Below are 17469 nucleotides of genomic sequence, written 5' to 3' on the forward strand. Positions count from 1 at the left end.
CCTTTCTAGAAAAGAAAATTTCAATGTGAAACAAAAACTTGTGCATCAGGGTGCCTTTTATAGGGTCCCACACAAATTCGAACGCTTTGGCCAATTTCCGCCAAAATTAGCAGAACATAGAACCCAAGTTGTCTTCGAGGGCAGACGCTTTTTCTAGCGAGGGCTTCGTGTGCAGTGCTGACTTAAAGCGCGGGCCCACCCGGGCACGGAACGGGAACCTCAACGGCAGAAAGGGCCTCATGAGATCTGATTGAAAATATTGGATCTTTTTCTTCGGGCAAAATTGTTTTTGGCGCCTAGATTTCTTTTGCCATTTTACCGGCCCTATTCTGTTTATCAAACAATTCTGAATACAGTAGCGCCAGCTGTTGTAAACAATCATAAAAAACGTTAGAGGCCCTTCCTATCGGCTCTCATTTCTCTTTGTTTCGAAATCGAAAACTGTGTAGTATCTATTACCACTGAGCTATATGAGTTATAAGCTTTCCTTATAGCTCAATGGCGATTACTTCACACTGGAACTCTTACTGCCATCTAAGAAACATAAAGCTAACTGCATTTCTCAATATGTAGATGATTTTACATTTCTTAGATGGCAGCAGGGTCTCCGATGTAACCACCAGCTATGAGTAAAAAGCCGTGTAAACGGTCCTTATCGTCTGCATACATTGCATCGTACTTGGCAACTTAAAATTTAGTTACCAACTAAAGCACTTGCCTCATGTAAACGGGCCTTTAAGTTTGTTCCGTAACAAAACTATGCATACCGTATTTACATTTTTACAATATGGCAACGCAAATGATACTGCTAAGATCCCATGGTTATGGACTATTTTTATTGTAGTGACATCTGGTGAAGCTTTTCTCTGGATCAGATGAAATTTTACCAAACAGAAGCTTATCGTCTTGCTTTTAGTCCCAGTGAGCTGAACTGAACTAGTCGGTACTTTTATTGTAAACAATGTCGATGTTATGTTTTAATAGATTTCACTTCGTGATGTTTCAGTTGAAGAAACTGTTATGTGATCGATCAGTGTTATACAGCACTCGCGCGCCGCTTCAAAAAAATCTACTGGCGAACATTTTACAGGTGTTGTATCACTTTCTCGATTCGTCTCTTGCCGCGATGTTTCCAGAGTTTTGATATAATATCACTGAATCTTTTCACTCCTTGTTGACATTGCCAGGATTGTCATAGTGATGTATTGACCCTGTAAAATAGAGGGTGTACGACCTTGGGCTAAATGTGGCCTGCCAAGGGGTTCCATCTGGCCCGCGAAAGGTGTGCCAGTAGAGAAGCATTAGTACACACACAATGCGATGTATATTCGTAGAGTTGACCATATTTTCTCTATAGAAATACGGGATATCAGGAATCATCACAGGAAAAAACGGGAAAGGCAAGCAAAGCTGCCTTTTATAACTTAAAAGTCGCCAATTAGCGGGACATGAAATGCTGCTATGAATCTGAATTAAAGTGTTATTCACAGAAAAATAAAATTTTTAAACACACAATTCACCTTTTATTTGACAAATATGTGAGACCTTGAGATTAATATTCATGACTAATTAATAACAGTAATTATAGTCATATAATTATATAATGATAATTATATTATAACCGTGTGTAATATAGTTGGGTTACATTATAATATGATAATTAGCATAACATAATTTGTAACACGAAAATAATCTTTTTCTCAGGTTCCTCAGTGAAGAATAAGAGGGGTGTTTACTGTACTTACCCCACAGTGCTCTATATTTATAACTTTTTAAACATTTTTAAGGTACGTCTCGGTGACCCCCAGTTGTATATAAGGAGGAACCATACAGCTAAAGGATGGAAAGCACTCGCTAATCCGAAGCTGAATGAAAATGAAGGTGACTTTGTTGCTAATCAAGCGTCTTGCGAAGATGGGACTGATGCTGTCCCACACAACATTCTCGTTTCTCATCTCAACAGCTGCAACACAGTAAGTGAACATTACATGATGAGTAAATCTTTAATCTTTCATTAAATTGGAATGACTAAGATTCCAAATCTGTATATGCAAGCATTGTAAGGATAATTCCTACATTAAAATATTCAATACACGAGTCAAATTAAATGCAAAGTACCTGCAGATTGTAGTCACTTTAAATATATTAATTGGGGAATAACAAATGTTTTTCTCACAAATCGTACTATGCCGCAGCAATCAAGTCAGTCATGATCATTTTCAATCTCATTTTTCCTTGACAGAAATAGCAGTGCCACAACAACTTTGTTTTCTGTGATAGCTGCGGAATCAAAGAGACCAAAAGATGTTTACAGTCTAAATTATTGCCTGTAACGGACCCGTATCCAAACCATTCTCACATCATAATATTTTTGATAACTAGGCCTGTCCTGTAATTCGATTTCAATTGCAGGTTAACGTTACTTGAGGGACCCGTGACCAATGCTGTCTTGGCCCACCTGGGCACTTCAAGAGAAGAGGGGACTAAAAAATACCAGAAGTAGTTGAATTTTTTGTGAATTTGCCAGGTAGGGCCTCTGAAAAATTACTTGGGGGGGGGGAGCATGGTGCTCTTAAGATGGCCCTGCCCATGACACTTTCTTATGTCACTCAAGTGGAACCATACACACTTCCAGATCACTTAAGTGAATCATGATTTGCTTAAATGATCCACTGGAAATGTGGTATGTGGCTCATTCCCAGATCACTTGAGTGACCCCCCAACATATTCCCAAATCACTCAAATTGTCTGCTGTGCATTTGTACCCATTTGCAGATCACTTAAGTGAACTGAAGTGCAGTTCCACATCACTTAAGTGGGATGTGGCACATTCCTAGCACTTGAGCAACCCGTGGCACAGTTTCAAAACACTTAAGTTGTCCACAGTACATTTTTAGGTCACTCAAGTGTCTGATGGCATGCTTATATATTACGGTGCATTTGAGAAACTTGCGACACATTTACAGATTACTTGAGTGTCCCATGGCAGATTCCCTGATCACTTAATTACCCACACGGGTAAAGGGCTTATATCCCAGTAGGGACAGAGCCTGAATCGTGTCTGGTCTAACAGATCACTTAATTAAGTGGCCCACGACACATTTTCATATCAATGAAGTGGACTGCACACTTTCTTAAAGCAGAGTTCCTACGACTTGTAAAGTCGGGGGAGGGGAATTTGTAAGTAAATGCTTGATTTCCATTATCGTTATTAAATTTCTTGACAAAACATGTTTGCTTCAGTGAAAACTATTATTTTATTCTGATGTGTGTATCTATTTTGTGATTAAAGATTGATTTCAGTCTTCTAATCCAATGCTGTGCTAAAATAATGTAATTTACAGGTGGACGAGCAGATACAAACTTTATACAGAAAACTCAGTTTAAACACAGAAGACATAGCAAACAGAAAAGCATTTTGCACTGCCATCGAAGATGCCATAAATCCATATTTTGAAAAGTCCAAGGTTCATATGTTTGGGTCAAGCATGAATGGCCTCGGTTTCAAAGGCTGTGATGTTGATGCCTGTGTTCAAACAGTTTTTAATCAGGATGAGAAGGTAAAACTTTGTTCTCATGTTATCTCCCAGATACATTTTTGAATTTTCAGTTGCGTACACTGGTCATCGTTGAGGTAGATGATTATGAGCTTATATACAGAAGCCAAAAATATTAAAACTAAAAGCTACACTTCATGAGGAGAGTTACATGTTCACATTTGCAGAAAGGGAATCCTGGGAATAGAAAAGACACAGTAAACTTTAATATGATCCAGATTGTCCAGTTATCCACAGTGAAACCATAGTTTACAAAGTCGCACCAGTAAAAAAAAACAAAAAACACTGGAATGAGGTCCATTCATCAGACAATTAAAAAATTACACATAAAAGAAAGATAAACACAGTGCCATCTCTTATGGCAGTCCTTCAAACTTCAAACATGCCCTATAATATAATTCTGCCCTATAATAATTAATGAATTGTTATACATATAAAAGTTATGGGGGAAGCTTGTATAGGCCCTTGAATGCCTTCATGTTGATTACAGGAAGTCCATCAGTTCCAGAACAGGATAACTTCCTTGATTGACTACCTCTAGCGGATCGGTGATAGAAGTGAAACATAAGTGTTGTAGTGCAATCCTCTATCTTCGAAGGACGTCACCATCTTGAGATGCTGACGATCAAGAAGATTCAACATCAGTATGCCCATGGAGATAGTTCTTTGAGACACTACTGTACATTAGATTTATCATCAGAAAGGTCATGAATACCTCGATGGAGGAAATCATTGAGTCACTACCATATTTGGAGTCATTACCTTATTACCGACAATGAAAACATCTGACATCAAAGAAAAATTAATAAACAGTTGCCATCTTAAGACAGTCCCCCAAATTATAAAGAGTTCCATACAGTGGTTATTGTTGAGGTAGACTATGAGGAGTTAATGAGTGAAAAATGTAATTACAGTAGCATCTAGAGATATGAGTAAATTGTTCAGGAAGTTTCTTGCTAAAGAAGAAAATCAATGATGTGAAAGCAAATGACGAGAAAAGCGCAAAAACTTCCTCAAAGTTTTATTTGCCTTCTGTGCCTATTGCTGGTTTCTTCTTCATTGTGGTGATATTAGTTTAAGCTTTTTCAATCCTTCTAAGTTACCCATATCATGAAAAACTTCATATCTCAAAGCAAACTTCCCCATCTAACAGGGAGATTTCTTTACATAGTTGCCAACCAATCTTCTAAATTTCTACTTCATCTCCAAATCTCCTGAAAAAATTCTTACTTCGTTCAAATTGTGACCCACGATTGCAAAATACCCCAAATTTTTTGAAAATGGAAAATAAAAGAAAAAGTTCTCAAACAATTAACAGAGTCTTTGCTTGTGATCCCCCCCCCCCAAAGCAAAATGTGCCAAAATCTGCAATGTACATCACAGAACAATCAGTGCTACTGTAGAACAATCTAAAAGAATTTCAAGAAAAATATGTAGAAAATACTATTATGGGAATTTTTACTGCAGAACATTTCCAATTCGCCAAGGGCTTGTTGTGGAACAATGAAAAACATTCTGGTTTGGGAATAATGGCACTCTTATAATGAAGAATTATCACCAGCGTGTCAAATCACAAAAATTTCTTTAATTTTTACATCAGAAAAGATAGTCACCAAACTGCCAAATTCAGTTTGGCATCTTGACTGTCAAATCAGCAAGATTGCTTGTATCTAGCATGACCATTTTCTGGCCGGATGATGATTTCTTGTGATTTGATTACTTAGAGTGCAATAATGACAGACAATTTGAAATTTGCTATTTGATAATTTGTGCCTTTGCACTACTTGGTGATATAGCTAATTACTTGATGACAATTTTTTTTGACAGGGAGAAAAATCCCATCAATTTTACTTTCATTTATGAAAAATCCCCAACGTTGTTTTCGAAATATTCCTTTTATAATACACATTTATATTGTGTGATGTGCATTTCAATATACACATCTTTATAAATATATATAGATTTCTTCATCAGTATTTTTCTAGTGTATGAAATGATATGAAGATAAAGTGAAATTTGTCAGGTAGTTGTTAGCAGAATAATGAAAGCTCTTTTTGGACAATTTAGCCGTTGTGATTGGGAATATATATATATTTTTGTTTCTACAGCAGGCATGTTTAGGGGACTAAACATGTTCTAGTGAATCTGGTGATTAAACATTTCAAAGCACAATGGCCAAACAATTCGAGAAGCTATCATTATTCAGATTTTCCCCTGATTAAAGTCTTCCTTCTCCAGCCAATAGGTACATATTTTGCATTCACAGAATGAAACTGTGGTAGAGTCTTGCCAATAAAAATAAGATACAGAAAGTTTAATGAAAATTTTTTTTACAACTGTTATATCATGCAAATTTCTTTTTTATTCTTTTACTGACTTTTTCAAAGAAATCTACTGACCCTGATTTGAGCAGAAAGAAACATGGCAGCTGTAAAAAATTTCAATACATTTCTGTGTATCACATTGCAATGTCTAAATCTAAGTTTTTGGTTTTCTGAACAATAGGACACCAGTTACGCACAACATTTTCAAGTACCCGAGCTAGATGATATACTTGCTGGTAAGATTTCATCAGATATTGTGGCTACCTTGCTTCCAAAGCTCAAGCTGCGTTTGATAAGAAGAATTCTGAGACGACGCTGTCCAGATATAAGAGAACCCATATTTCTCATAAGAGCACGAAATCCAATTTTGAGGTTCTATCATGAAAAATACAACATTTTCTGTGACTTATCTTGTGTTAACAGGTGAGAGCATTTTCTCCAATCTTCTCAACAAGTCATGGTTTTAAAATTTTCTTTTATTCTCACAAATTTTTTACATTTATTTCTGTAATAGCAGCTATTACTACTTCAACTCACACCAATTTGCCATATCGCTATATGTAATTTACTGCCATTAACTGAGTTTGGTTGGAAATGAAGATGCCATCTATTGGTGGTCGTCTCAAGCTCATTAGAGAAAATATCTTGTTATATCTATATTCTTTTCCCCCAGATTGAACCTGAGACCTGACGGCAACCTTCACAGTAGTAGAATGTAACATATATATCCATGGACTTCTGGCAAAGAAATCCTTATTTTAGACTCAATTTAGTCACATTTATTGAATATTTATCTTTTTTGAGGTTGATCTCGATGATCGTGTTTCATGATATCGCAGCCGATTTGTACTGTTGCCAGATCTTCCAGATAATTGAACTGTGTGTAAGGGGTATGTGCTATGCAAATTCAGGTGTTTGCTCTTGAAGCTGGTTGGATCCGAAGGCCCTGTGAGGTCGGGAAATTTCTCTCAAATACTGGTTATATGTTCTTGCTTGCTCTCACTTCTTTTTTTATTGCAGTATGTACTAAGTAATGGTAAAAGTGCCTTTTGTGCACCTCTCCACTCATCATAATGATGTCTAATCCAGGATGTTGAACCGATGCCATAACCACTCTCCAATTTCTGTCTCACTGGTTCTGATGGAGATGATTGTGCTATTACCATATTCGACTACCATTTTGCCAATCTCTTACAGATAGAAGATTGTGATGGCTGTTTGAATCCATTTCTGCAGTGGGGACTTCTGTGAATTGTGGTGTCTTTAAAAGGTGTCAAAAACAGTGACAATAAAAAGAAAAGTGTCAACAGCGTTGTGCTTCTTCAATATAAATATAGCAGACTTTCTAGTCTCATAGATTTTACTGATTTCAAGAATGACTGTGATATTGTAGCTTAAATTTTATTGACGTAAACATTTAAATCATGACATTGTGCTTATTATGATTATTGAAATTAATTTCTGGAAATTATCAATCGATTGTTACTGTAACTAAAATAAAAATTTAATGTAATAAATATTCAGATAGAAAAAATCAGTGTCATTCCTTATTGTCCTCTGCCAAATGTTCATTTGGAAAAATAAAACACACAGAGGGAATGTAATTAACATTGCAAGACAAGCATCTTACCACCACCATGCCACTGGGGGCCCTAAGTTAAGTTACTAGAACACCTAAGCTAAATGTCTCACATTGTTCTGTAATGAGTTCTCAGCGGATTGGAAATTTTCTGAGGTAAAAATTCCCATAATAAGGTTTTCTACAACTTTTCTTGAAATTCTTCCAGATTGTTCTGTGATGTATGTCACAGTTTTCGGCACATTCGTCTTTAGGGTACTGGAATTCTTAATTTACTGTGTCAGTTATTGAGTAAAAACAACCTTTCTACAGTTTTGGGAGGAAAACAAACTTTTTTTTATTTGTTAATTTCCATTATAATAAATTTTGGTTCATGAATAATTGTTGAATGGTATTCATTACCGATGTTATCTTCATTTTATGGTGTTTGATTTTGTTTTTTTAGGTTTGCTCTACAAAATACAAAGCTCATGAGGCTTTTGAGCTATTATGATGATCGTTTTGGACCTCTAGCAAAAATTCTGCGTTATTGGGGCAAGTATGGGAAGTTCGTTGGCGACGTTGATAGATTCAACAGTCATTCGTTTTCCTTGATGATAGTTCATTTCTTGCAGAACGTCACTCCACCCGTGTTACCTCCACTTGCTGAAATGATCAACAAGACCAGTGAGTCATTAGTTTCAAATTATTATAACTACCACATAACAGTAATCTTTTTTCTCATCAGCATTTGTCTTTTATTTTGCATTTTTAATAAGTGTAACCTTCATATTTTTTTCTCCTCTGGTGAATATAAGACCAAAAATGTTTTTTTAGTCGTTTTAGATTATTTTAGTAACAAAGATCTTGATGATCAAGAGATCCTGATGGAAAGTGTTAGAAGTATACCTCAGATGGGCAATAAGCAAAGCATCGGTAATTATTTGTGATGATTATTCTCTGAAATTCACTTTTCCTGAATAAATGAAACTTGCATGCCTGAATGAGCAAATAAGTATACACAGTATATCATATGTTTGAATGGGATAGAATCTTTGAAAATAAAGTTCATAGCCTACGTGCTTGCATCTCACGAAAATGTTAATTCTCAGGAACATGTTCAGCATAATATCATCAAACTTTCACAGGGTCACTTGTTTTTCAACCTTTTTAAAATAGTACAGAAAGCTTAGTCATTTTTTATTGCAAAGAAAAATCTTTTTGATATTTGGATCTTCAAACTGTATCAGAAAGGTGGGAGAACATCTTTATCTGCAAATTTCCTTGAATGTACAACTGAAACATTATGTTGCAGGATTAATGCTGTTTGTGGGATTATCAAGAAACTCTATAATTTTGTATGTTTCTGAGAAAAAAGAATCTGTTTGAAAATATCACCATGCAACTATTATGTGGGGAGTGTCTCATAAAAAGCAACAAAAGAGGGTCAGTTTTCCGCAATTCCAGCAGGACATCTGTTAGAACAGAATGAGAACTGTATGATCCTGATGTTCTCAATTTTTTGATACCTGTAACTTAGTGATCGTATACCTGTGGTGGCATCATGAAAATAATATTTATTATAATCTATTAAATTATAATTATTTTTAATCATTGAAAAGGCGCTTATCAATATCATTAGCTTGACATGATACCCTTGACAAAGTATATAGAGGCCTCTGACTTATAGTTTTGGGACTATTTGCATAAACACTTCAAATTCTACTACTCAGAAACATACTAAATAGTTTCTGGGCCTCTTGAAGGTCGCAGCCTCCAATCATTGCACTATACACAGACGCATAAACTAAATTTGTACCTGTCAAGACTTCACAATCGAGAGAATTAAAAGATGTAACTTTATTTAATAGTATCCATCATTTTGAATATGTTTTGAAATTTTTTTATAGCCATTTTCTTATATATTCAAACCTTCTTTATGCATTTTAATTGAAATGTGTTATTTTTTCCCCTTTTAATTCTCTAGCTGATCTGTTGAGAGAATTTTTCTTCTTCTACATGTATTTTGATTTCGACAGAGTTATGACTCCATTGACAGGCTATTCAGTGCCAAGACAGCTTTTCCAACCTGGTGAAGATCCATCTACAGATGTTTTTGAGGTACAGTAGACTTGATAATCCAGCCATGCATTAATTCGGCCCGTCCAGTTATCAGGCGTTTCTTTGGTGTTTCGTTTTTTTTCTCTTGCCTGATCACTTCTTTACAGGAAAAACATGCATATAAACTTTGTTCAACACAAATACACATACAAGATAAAAACATGAAGACAAACAAAGAGGTAGATAAAATAAAATAGCATACACTGTGTGTAACCTCAAGAGACTATTTTACAAACTACATGGCCTCCTGTAAAGATGTTATCTGTGAGGGTTGTTGGCTCGATGTGGAGAAATGAGAAGTGTCACCACATGTCTCTGCATGCGTCTATTGCTTGGAGGAAAGCAATATTGAATAATATTCTGCATTGTGTGTAACCCACCCATAGCATCTTTCCAATCACAGTCTTTGCTACAATTCGATTTTTGGTCTCCTTCATTTATGATAATGTCTTGTCTGCATCTCTGTTGTTTCTCTTGTGTGTGCCATGTCCTTGCAGTCGAAATGAAAGCATAAAACATTAACTCTTGTTCAAAAAAATTAGATTATTAAAAAGCCTCCAAAAGAAGGGAAGGTGGTTGACCTTGCCAATACATATACCCTACGGCAACCCCAGGTTTTTTTTACTCCAGTGGAATAATACAGTCACCAAATATAATAGCATTTTTTTTTGTTGCGGAAAATGTACAGATTCATTACGTAAACTCATTTCAGTAAAAATTTATAAAATATAAAATATCCTATATTCATATATAAAGGTCAGTTTATTTTTGGCTTCACATGACGTTTTGGTAATGAAAATCTGGCATACAGTGGTTTAAACAATTTTAATGCATTATTATTCCAAGACCTTCTAGTATTCTGGTGTTTTTGCAATCCGGCATACCCTTAGTCTGATATACACCAGATTACTGAGAGTCTACTGTATGTTTGAATGCCAAAAAGAATATATGAAGTCAAACCCAGCTATAGCCAACTTGGCTGACTGTGAACTTAAAGATCAAACAAACAACATTTTTGGTCTCTTCAGATTTCTTATGCATCACATCTTTTTACTTTCCAGTAAAGCTGGTTTATTCTAAAATGGGTATGATTCTAATCTCTGTGGTATCACTTCAGTGACACGTCATTTTTTGGTCCTATTTTCGAAGTTGAAGAGGTATCAGTTACACCCAAGCGTTTATACGTAATATATGGCAGAAAAACTGCCAGATCTGACAGGCTAATTGCATTGAAGATGCTCATAGACAAGAGTCGGAGAGAGCAATACACAAATTCAAGAATGAATCTTGGACACTTTCATTGATTTTCGATCGGCCTCTCAAGAATTATTATTTTATTTTATTATGGCTTTATTTTTGTTATACAGAATGAGAAAAGTATATAAATTAAAAGCAATGATCACAAAGTTTTTGTGTGAAAAAATCATTGAATTTCCACATGTTTTCCCACAGTTGCTCGAAATGATATCCAATCAGTAGTAGGGTTCACTATGTACTATTAAAAGAGCTTTGTCCCAAAATGATCAGACATCCATGCCCCTGTGTAAAGCCCCTCCCCCCACATCTTTGCTGAAGATAGCATTGGCCTCTAACTAGTAAGTGTTAAGTTTAGGATACTGTTACTACTACTTACCTGTACACGCACCTCGTACATATTCCTTTCTGGAATTTGAGTTTATCATAATTGAGTCTGCATAAAGTTGCAGCATTATCAAAGTACACTATTACAGTTGCGTTATTAGAGATGCATCCGTGATAACAATGTTCCCAAGTTTCTGAAACTCTGATTCTAAATTGCTTTTTCTTTGTTCATGCTTTTGATATAAAAAGTACCAATAAATTTTGTTTTCTATATGTAATATGTGTTTTAAATTTCATTTCAGATGAGTACAATAGCTATTCAAGATCCGTTTCGTCTCTCTTTTAATTCTACCTTCAATGCTGAATTCAAATACTGTAAGAAGTTTCTTCTATGTATTCGGGATGTCTGTCAAATGTATCAGAAACCAGATGTTTGGCAGCAGAAAGATACTGGATGGGGACTGACAGCCGTTCTTGAATCAGGTGCAACAGATATTCAGAAGCTGCATAATGCTCCAGAACAGAAGACCTTCAATATTGACATACTTTTGCCTTCTGAAACTCGACAGGTCTCTGGTGACACAAGTGTAGGTGCTAAAATAGAATCTGTTAATGATGTCGCTGACATTGTAAAACGTGTCCTTGAATATGGACTGCTCTTTCAATGTAAGCTATCGAAGTTCCCTGAAAGTAGCAATAGTGATCAAGAGAAACTGCTACGATTGCAATTTGAGGTTTGTAATAACACTTGGATAGGTAGGTATAATGTGATGAAAGAACATTATGAAAATTCTACTTTCATTGATCCATTAGAATTAGAACACTTAATTTCATCGAGGCTTGTCAGCGAACAGTCAGGTCGTCAGGGCCAATTCAGACTTCTGTGTGAAATGTATCATATCTGTGAGAACAATCAGTCATATTTAAGAATTCACTTCAAGTCACAAACTGTTAGGTTCCCACCTGCTTTGTGTATATTTCTCATTGACTATATGCCAAAAATCATGCATCGTTTGTTATGATAGAAGTTTACTTGTTTCAGTTTCATGTTGTATAGATGTGTTGTTTTGAATTTCTTTACGTGAGTAATATTGAAAGGTTTTGGCCTGAATGATTAAAGAGTGAAAAAAAATACCATTGTCATACTCATTAATAATTATTTCCTCAAATGTTTATAGCACATACACATTGTTACTGTATGAGTAATTATCATTTTAAACTCATTAAATTCAAGTAAATTTGCTGCATTAAATGTTTTTTAAATCCAGAAATGCAATACAATAATCGTCCCTTGTGGGCAAGTGACAGTGCATTCAACTCTTTCAAGTATTCTCAACTACGAGTTCTGTAAGGTTCATGAAAATCATTACAGTCAATTTTACGAACCTCCAATTTATGAACACACTATTTTTAACGAACTGGTCTTCCGCCTCTAACAGCATACCATAGAGTAAAATTTACTCTATTTACAAACTATCATATTTCGATCAACTCTTTATTTTGCAAACTTCCTTTTTCTTGCACTATTTTTTTTTCATTTATTTTATTCTCCTAGCTGCCTCAGAGTTTATTGCAATCAAAAGTAAACTTCAATTCAAGGATGTTTTACATGTCTTAAGAGAAAATAGAGGAAGAGAAGGGAGAGGTTTTTAGAGAGAGAAAGAAAGAGTTCACATCAATTTGTCGTCATATTGGTGTTTTGCAAACATGTGCCAGGAAACGTGGGTTCGATTGTATGGCGATTGAAGATGTTTTGACAATATAATTCACTCTTTGTGCATTATGATTGGATAAACTGGTGGTTTCAGAAATGATATGATGCATTAGGTTATTGATAGGCAATTTCTAAGTCAAAAGTTGATCAATCAAACTCTTTCAGCCAACACTGCTATTCGTTTACTTTTTTCTTCTCAATGTCAACAAAACGGAAAAAATTGTGCTTGACAGTGGATGGAAAAAGAATATTTTGAAAGAAATTAATTGCAAAGTCTCTCTCTCTCTTACACAGACAGAAATTGCCAAAAAGTACAGAAGTAAAAAAACTGCATTGAGTCATCCAATCAAAGATTAGCAAAGGATTGTTTCTACTGGAAGTGGCTCCAGCGGTATTTCACCATCCTGAAAATATTTCAGGGAAGTGATATTTGCACGAAATGTTATTTTATATCAATTCTAGGGATTTTTGTTTTTATGAAAATGTTGTGATTAAGCAAAAAAAATGAAAATAAGTGATTTTTTTGGAAATCATCAATAAAGGTGAATGACTCTCATTTTTTATTTCCTGTATTTTTCATCATCTTTCCAATTTGCAAACTTTTGATTTTTATGAACTAATTATCAAGTTTCTACAGATTCGTAAAAGGAGCATCAACTGTATTTTCTATTCAGAAATCGCCTTGTCTAAATGCTAAACATTTACCTACTAACAATATCTACATCTGACTAAGGCTGCTGGTATTCCTTGAGGAGAGTTCAGCACTGAGAGGCTAAGAAAATCTTAAATCAGGAGCTGTTCCTTTGAAGAGGGAGGTTGGTTCTTCATTGGTTTCCCTGGCCTTTTTACAATTAAAAAAAAGCCTCACTGGTACCCACTCTACACCTTGAATAAATGCATTCCTTCTAACATAACACACATTACCAGTTTGAAAGATTAATTGTAAGATATTCATTTGCAAATTAGAGATACAGTAGAATCTTTCTTAACTGGCCTAATTGGAATATTACACATATACAAATGCAAATACAAATAGGGGTGTAGGGACCCTACTATGTGCATACATATGTAAATGAATAGCACATGCATGCTAATTTTCCTGATCATTTTAAGGAGATTGCCCTAATACGTGTATTTTTTGAAGCCTTAAAGAGAAAATTAGAGTATTCTATTCTGAATACAACACCAGTAAGAAAAATTTATGCACAATTATGCTTCTGCATAGCAATATTAGAAACAATATATTTTGCCACCATGAATGAGCAAAAAAAGCAACCATACTATGATCGTATAAATGTATTAAAAATGGAGAAAAAAATCAAATATAGGAGTTTTGTACTGACTTTGATGTTTCCTGTAAATATCCCAGAAGTTTTTTTAAATTGCTGATTCCCCCCTCCGCCCAGGACTTTTGAATAGAAGATTTAAGGAATATGCAGTCTGTACAGTCAATTTGTGATAAGTCAAACTCCAATACCTTGAATATCCGTTTGTGTCAAAGTTTTCATTTAATCCCAGAACTTTTCGGGAACGTGGGAAATTTAAAAAATAGCATTCAGTTATAGAATTCACCATTTAGCAATGGAATTTTTTTATTTATCAATGGAGTTAAGCATTTGTTAATGGAATTTAGCAATAAAAGTTAGTCAGAATTTAGCAGATTCATTTGTCTGCTTGCAAAAAGTGAATGACTTATTAAAAAAAAGAAAAAGAAAGAGCAGTCAAAAATCGCTGCAGTTTTGACAGAAAGTAATCTTGTATTCACTTTATTTATAATTAGTTTACTTATATGAATATTATGTATGTACACAATGATGACGTCACTCTCCGCTATCATACGAAGGTTTTAACAACTGGATGTTGCGAATATATCTTCACAACATCCAGTTGTTAAAATCTTCGTATTATGTATGTGTCTGTTTCCATAATACAGTATGTATGTTTAGTTTATTCCTAAATGTCCTCATTCAATAATTAAATTACGATAACTTACCTTTTCGGATTTCTTCATCTCCAGTAGTATGATATTTGTAAATAGCGTGGTTGTTTTAATATTTCCTTTTTTTACTCTGAAATGAAGCAACTATGACGTAAAGTTTTTTGTTGGCTGCTGTACATTTGACTTATCAAGATTCGACTGCATATGGGGGGGGGGGGGGTTAAAGTCAAAGTGATGTAAGTTGATTAATTCTCATTTAGAGAAAAAGGGGTTTTTTTTGCTAGAATTGTTGGCATAAGTTTCCATATTGAAAATTTTGTGATTTTTTTCATAGTCTAGAGGCAAACTATTGAAGTTGGGACTTGGTTCATTTTTTTCTTTCTGCAGTTTTAGTATTTCTAGATTGCATTTCTGGAGTTGATTCAGAATAGTTGAAAATATGAGTTGCACTATTCTGACTTTAACCACCTCATATAGTCCTTTTGTTCTGTTTTAGGAGAGAAAAAAAGTTTATACCAGAAAGTAATTTAATTTACTTCACGGAATGTTTCGGTTTGAAGAAAATAAGTGAACAAAGAAATTTATTTTAATGATAAAAATGAGCGGAAAATAAAATTTGAAGAAATAATGATGAAAAGATCTCTAGGATTTTCACAGCGTACAGAGATCTTTTTTACTATTCATTTACAAGAATTTTTCAAAAATTCCTATCAAAAAATTGAACTTCTTTGGTTCTTCTATGATGTTCATTTTAAATTCTTTTTAAAATGGTGAATATATAAAACTAGAAAATCTGCTTTCAAATTTTAATTCGAAAAAATTGAATAATTTCAAAGCAAAGCAATTTTAAAAATCTACGCACTAAATGAAAATTCTATCTATTACGTTGGAAAAAAGTAAAGCATGTTATTGAAAATTATATTATTTCCATTGAACATTCATGGATCACATGAGCATACAGACTGAGCATTGACTGAGATTCTACTTAGTTTATAGCAAGAAAACATGAATTTTCATGTTAGTATCGTGTTGTAGGTCTCCACAGAGAGTGTTTACAGAGTGTGTTTATTTATTTTACAATTAGTCGCAATTCATCGTTCAATTTTATTGCAAACGCCGTTCTAGAATTAAAAAAAATGAATGTGGTAGAAGTGGATTTAACGGCGGGTGCGCCGGACCTGTGCCTTGGGGCCCCGACTTTTGAAGGGCTCTTTAAAACAGCAACTTTACTCTTTTCTAATTTAAGGGGTGGGGCGATATTTCTTCTACGCCTGGGGCTTCAACTGATCTCGATCCGTCTCTGCTTACGAGAAAAGGGCGCTGCCTTGTATGCAGGGTTTTTTTGTTGGCGTTTTCAAAAGATGGTCAGTCAGAGATGTGTTCTGATTGATTTTGAAAGCAGTAATTAAAGGGAGTTTATACTAGGGGTTTTAGTCGGCTGAAGTTCATTTCCTGTGGTTTCTCAACTTTGAGGAGTAAATGTGAGCTGTGGTTTCTCTTTTGAAAAAAAAAAAAAATTCTCAACAAACTTCCTAATCCCAGTCATTCAATAAATCTGTCACATCTTTAGCTATTACTTCTAAACCACACTCGAATCGGGAATTTTTAACTCTTCTTTTTCATGCTGGAATGTGTTGTGTGTGTGTGTTTACCCTTAACGCATTTATGATGTCAGAGTTACGTGTGTTTCATTGCATCTGCTCCCGTTATTGGAAGTAAAAGTGGAAAATTCCTGAATTGTTGTATTATGCAAGTAGCTGTTGTCTTGTCGGCCTGCTTGCCTTCTGTGGAGGCAGAGCCGCTCTTAGGGGTGTGCGACAGGTGCGGTCAGAAGAATTATAACGAGGTGCAAGTGCAATTTTGTAATCGAAATTGCAAGAATTTACACCAATCTACTAAATGCACCTGGATACAACTTTTTTCCCTTAGAAAAGAGAAAAGGAAGCATGAGTCATTCAATTGCCCATTCAAATCGACGTGTAACATGACTTGCATAAACATTCATACTTTAGACATTTTCTCTTGAATTTCTTTTCAACGTTTTTCAAAGCAATTTATATTTCACGATGCCACTAGAAAAAAAAAAGCCAAAAAAATTTTTTTTTCTCGTTGAAATTTACCGCAAAGTTCAGCTTTTTGCGTATTTTCGTGAAGGGCTCCATTAATATAAACTTTTTTTCTCTCTCTTCTTTCGAGGGGAAATTCTTCTTTTTATTTTTAAATTAGGTTTTCGATACTTTTCCTCCCAAAAGTTGCTTTCGTATATTTACTTCATTTCTACGCGAATGCGGATGAAAATGGAAATACATTAGTCTTCATTCAGATGCTACAAAAAAGTCTATGAAGAAGAATTCGATGTTTTAACGAATAGAGAACATTTGTTCCAATTTTTTTTTATTCCTTTCCGCAATTTTTACTTCGGTGTTGGCTCACGTAAAATTGGAATACCCCGAAATTTCTGTACATATTTCCATATTTTTTCAATTCGATTTTGTAACTGGATATTGGATAATTTTGTGTAGGTACGGGAAAAGGATGACTTCCAGCCGAGGCTAAAAAAAACGAGCTATCGGGGCCTTTGCTCCAGGGTCGCCTTAAGTGCACTGTAGACCCCCGGGCCCGGGCATAGAGATTTTTCTGAGGCTCCCCCTACTTGTCTAGAAATGCCTCTGCTT

General features: G+C 34.9%; 1 protein-coding gene across 1 annotated transcript; it reads left to right on the top strand.

Annotated features, from left to right (window-relative positions):
• The first annotated feature begins 913 nt into the window (after nucleotides 1-913).
• On the top strand, nucleotides 914-12275 carry LOC149064473 (poly(A) RNA polymerase, mitochondrial-like). The gene is made up of 8 exons (XM_089254989.1): nucleotides 914-1090; nucleotides 1788-1973; nucleotides 3345-3560; nucleotides 6063-6304; nucleotides 7906-8126; nucleotides 8277-8375; nucleotides 9427-9560; nucleotides 11444-12275. The coding sequence occupies exons 1-8, from the start codon at nucleotides 962-964 to the stop codon at nucleotides 12161-12163; spliced, it is 1947 nt and encodes a 648-aa protein (XP_089111115.1). The 5' UTR covers nucleotides 914-961; the 3' UTR covers nucleotides 12164-12275.
• The last annotated feature ends 5194 nt before the right edge of the window (nucleotides 12276-17469 follow it).

Source organism: Pholcus phalangioides, unplaced genomic scaffold, assembly GCF_987345545.1.
Source record: "Pholcus phalangioides strain wild (caught in Gottingen) unplaced genomic scaffold, Ppha-v1.0 ptg000042l_1, whole genome shotgun sequence".
Classification (NCBI taxonomy): Eukaryota; Metazoa; Arthropoda; class Arachnida; order Araneae; family Pholcidae; genus Pholcus; species Pholcus phalangioides.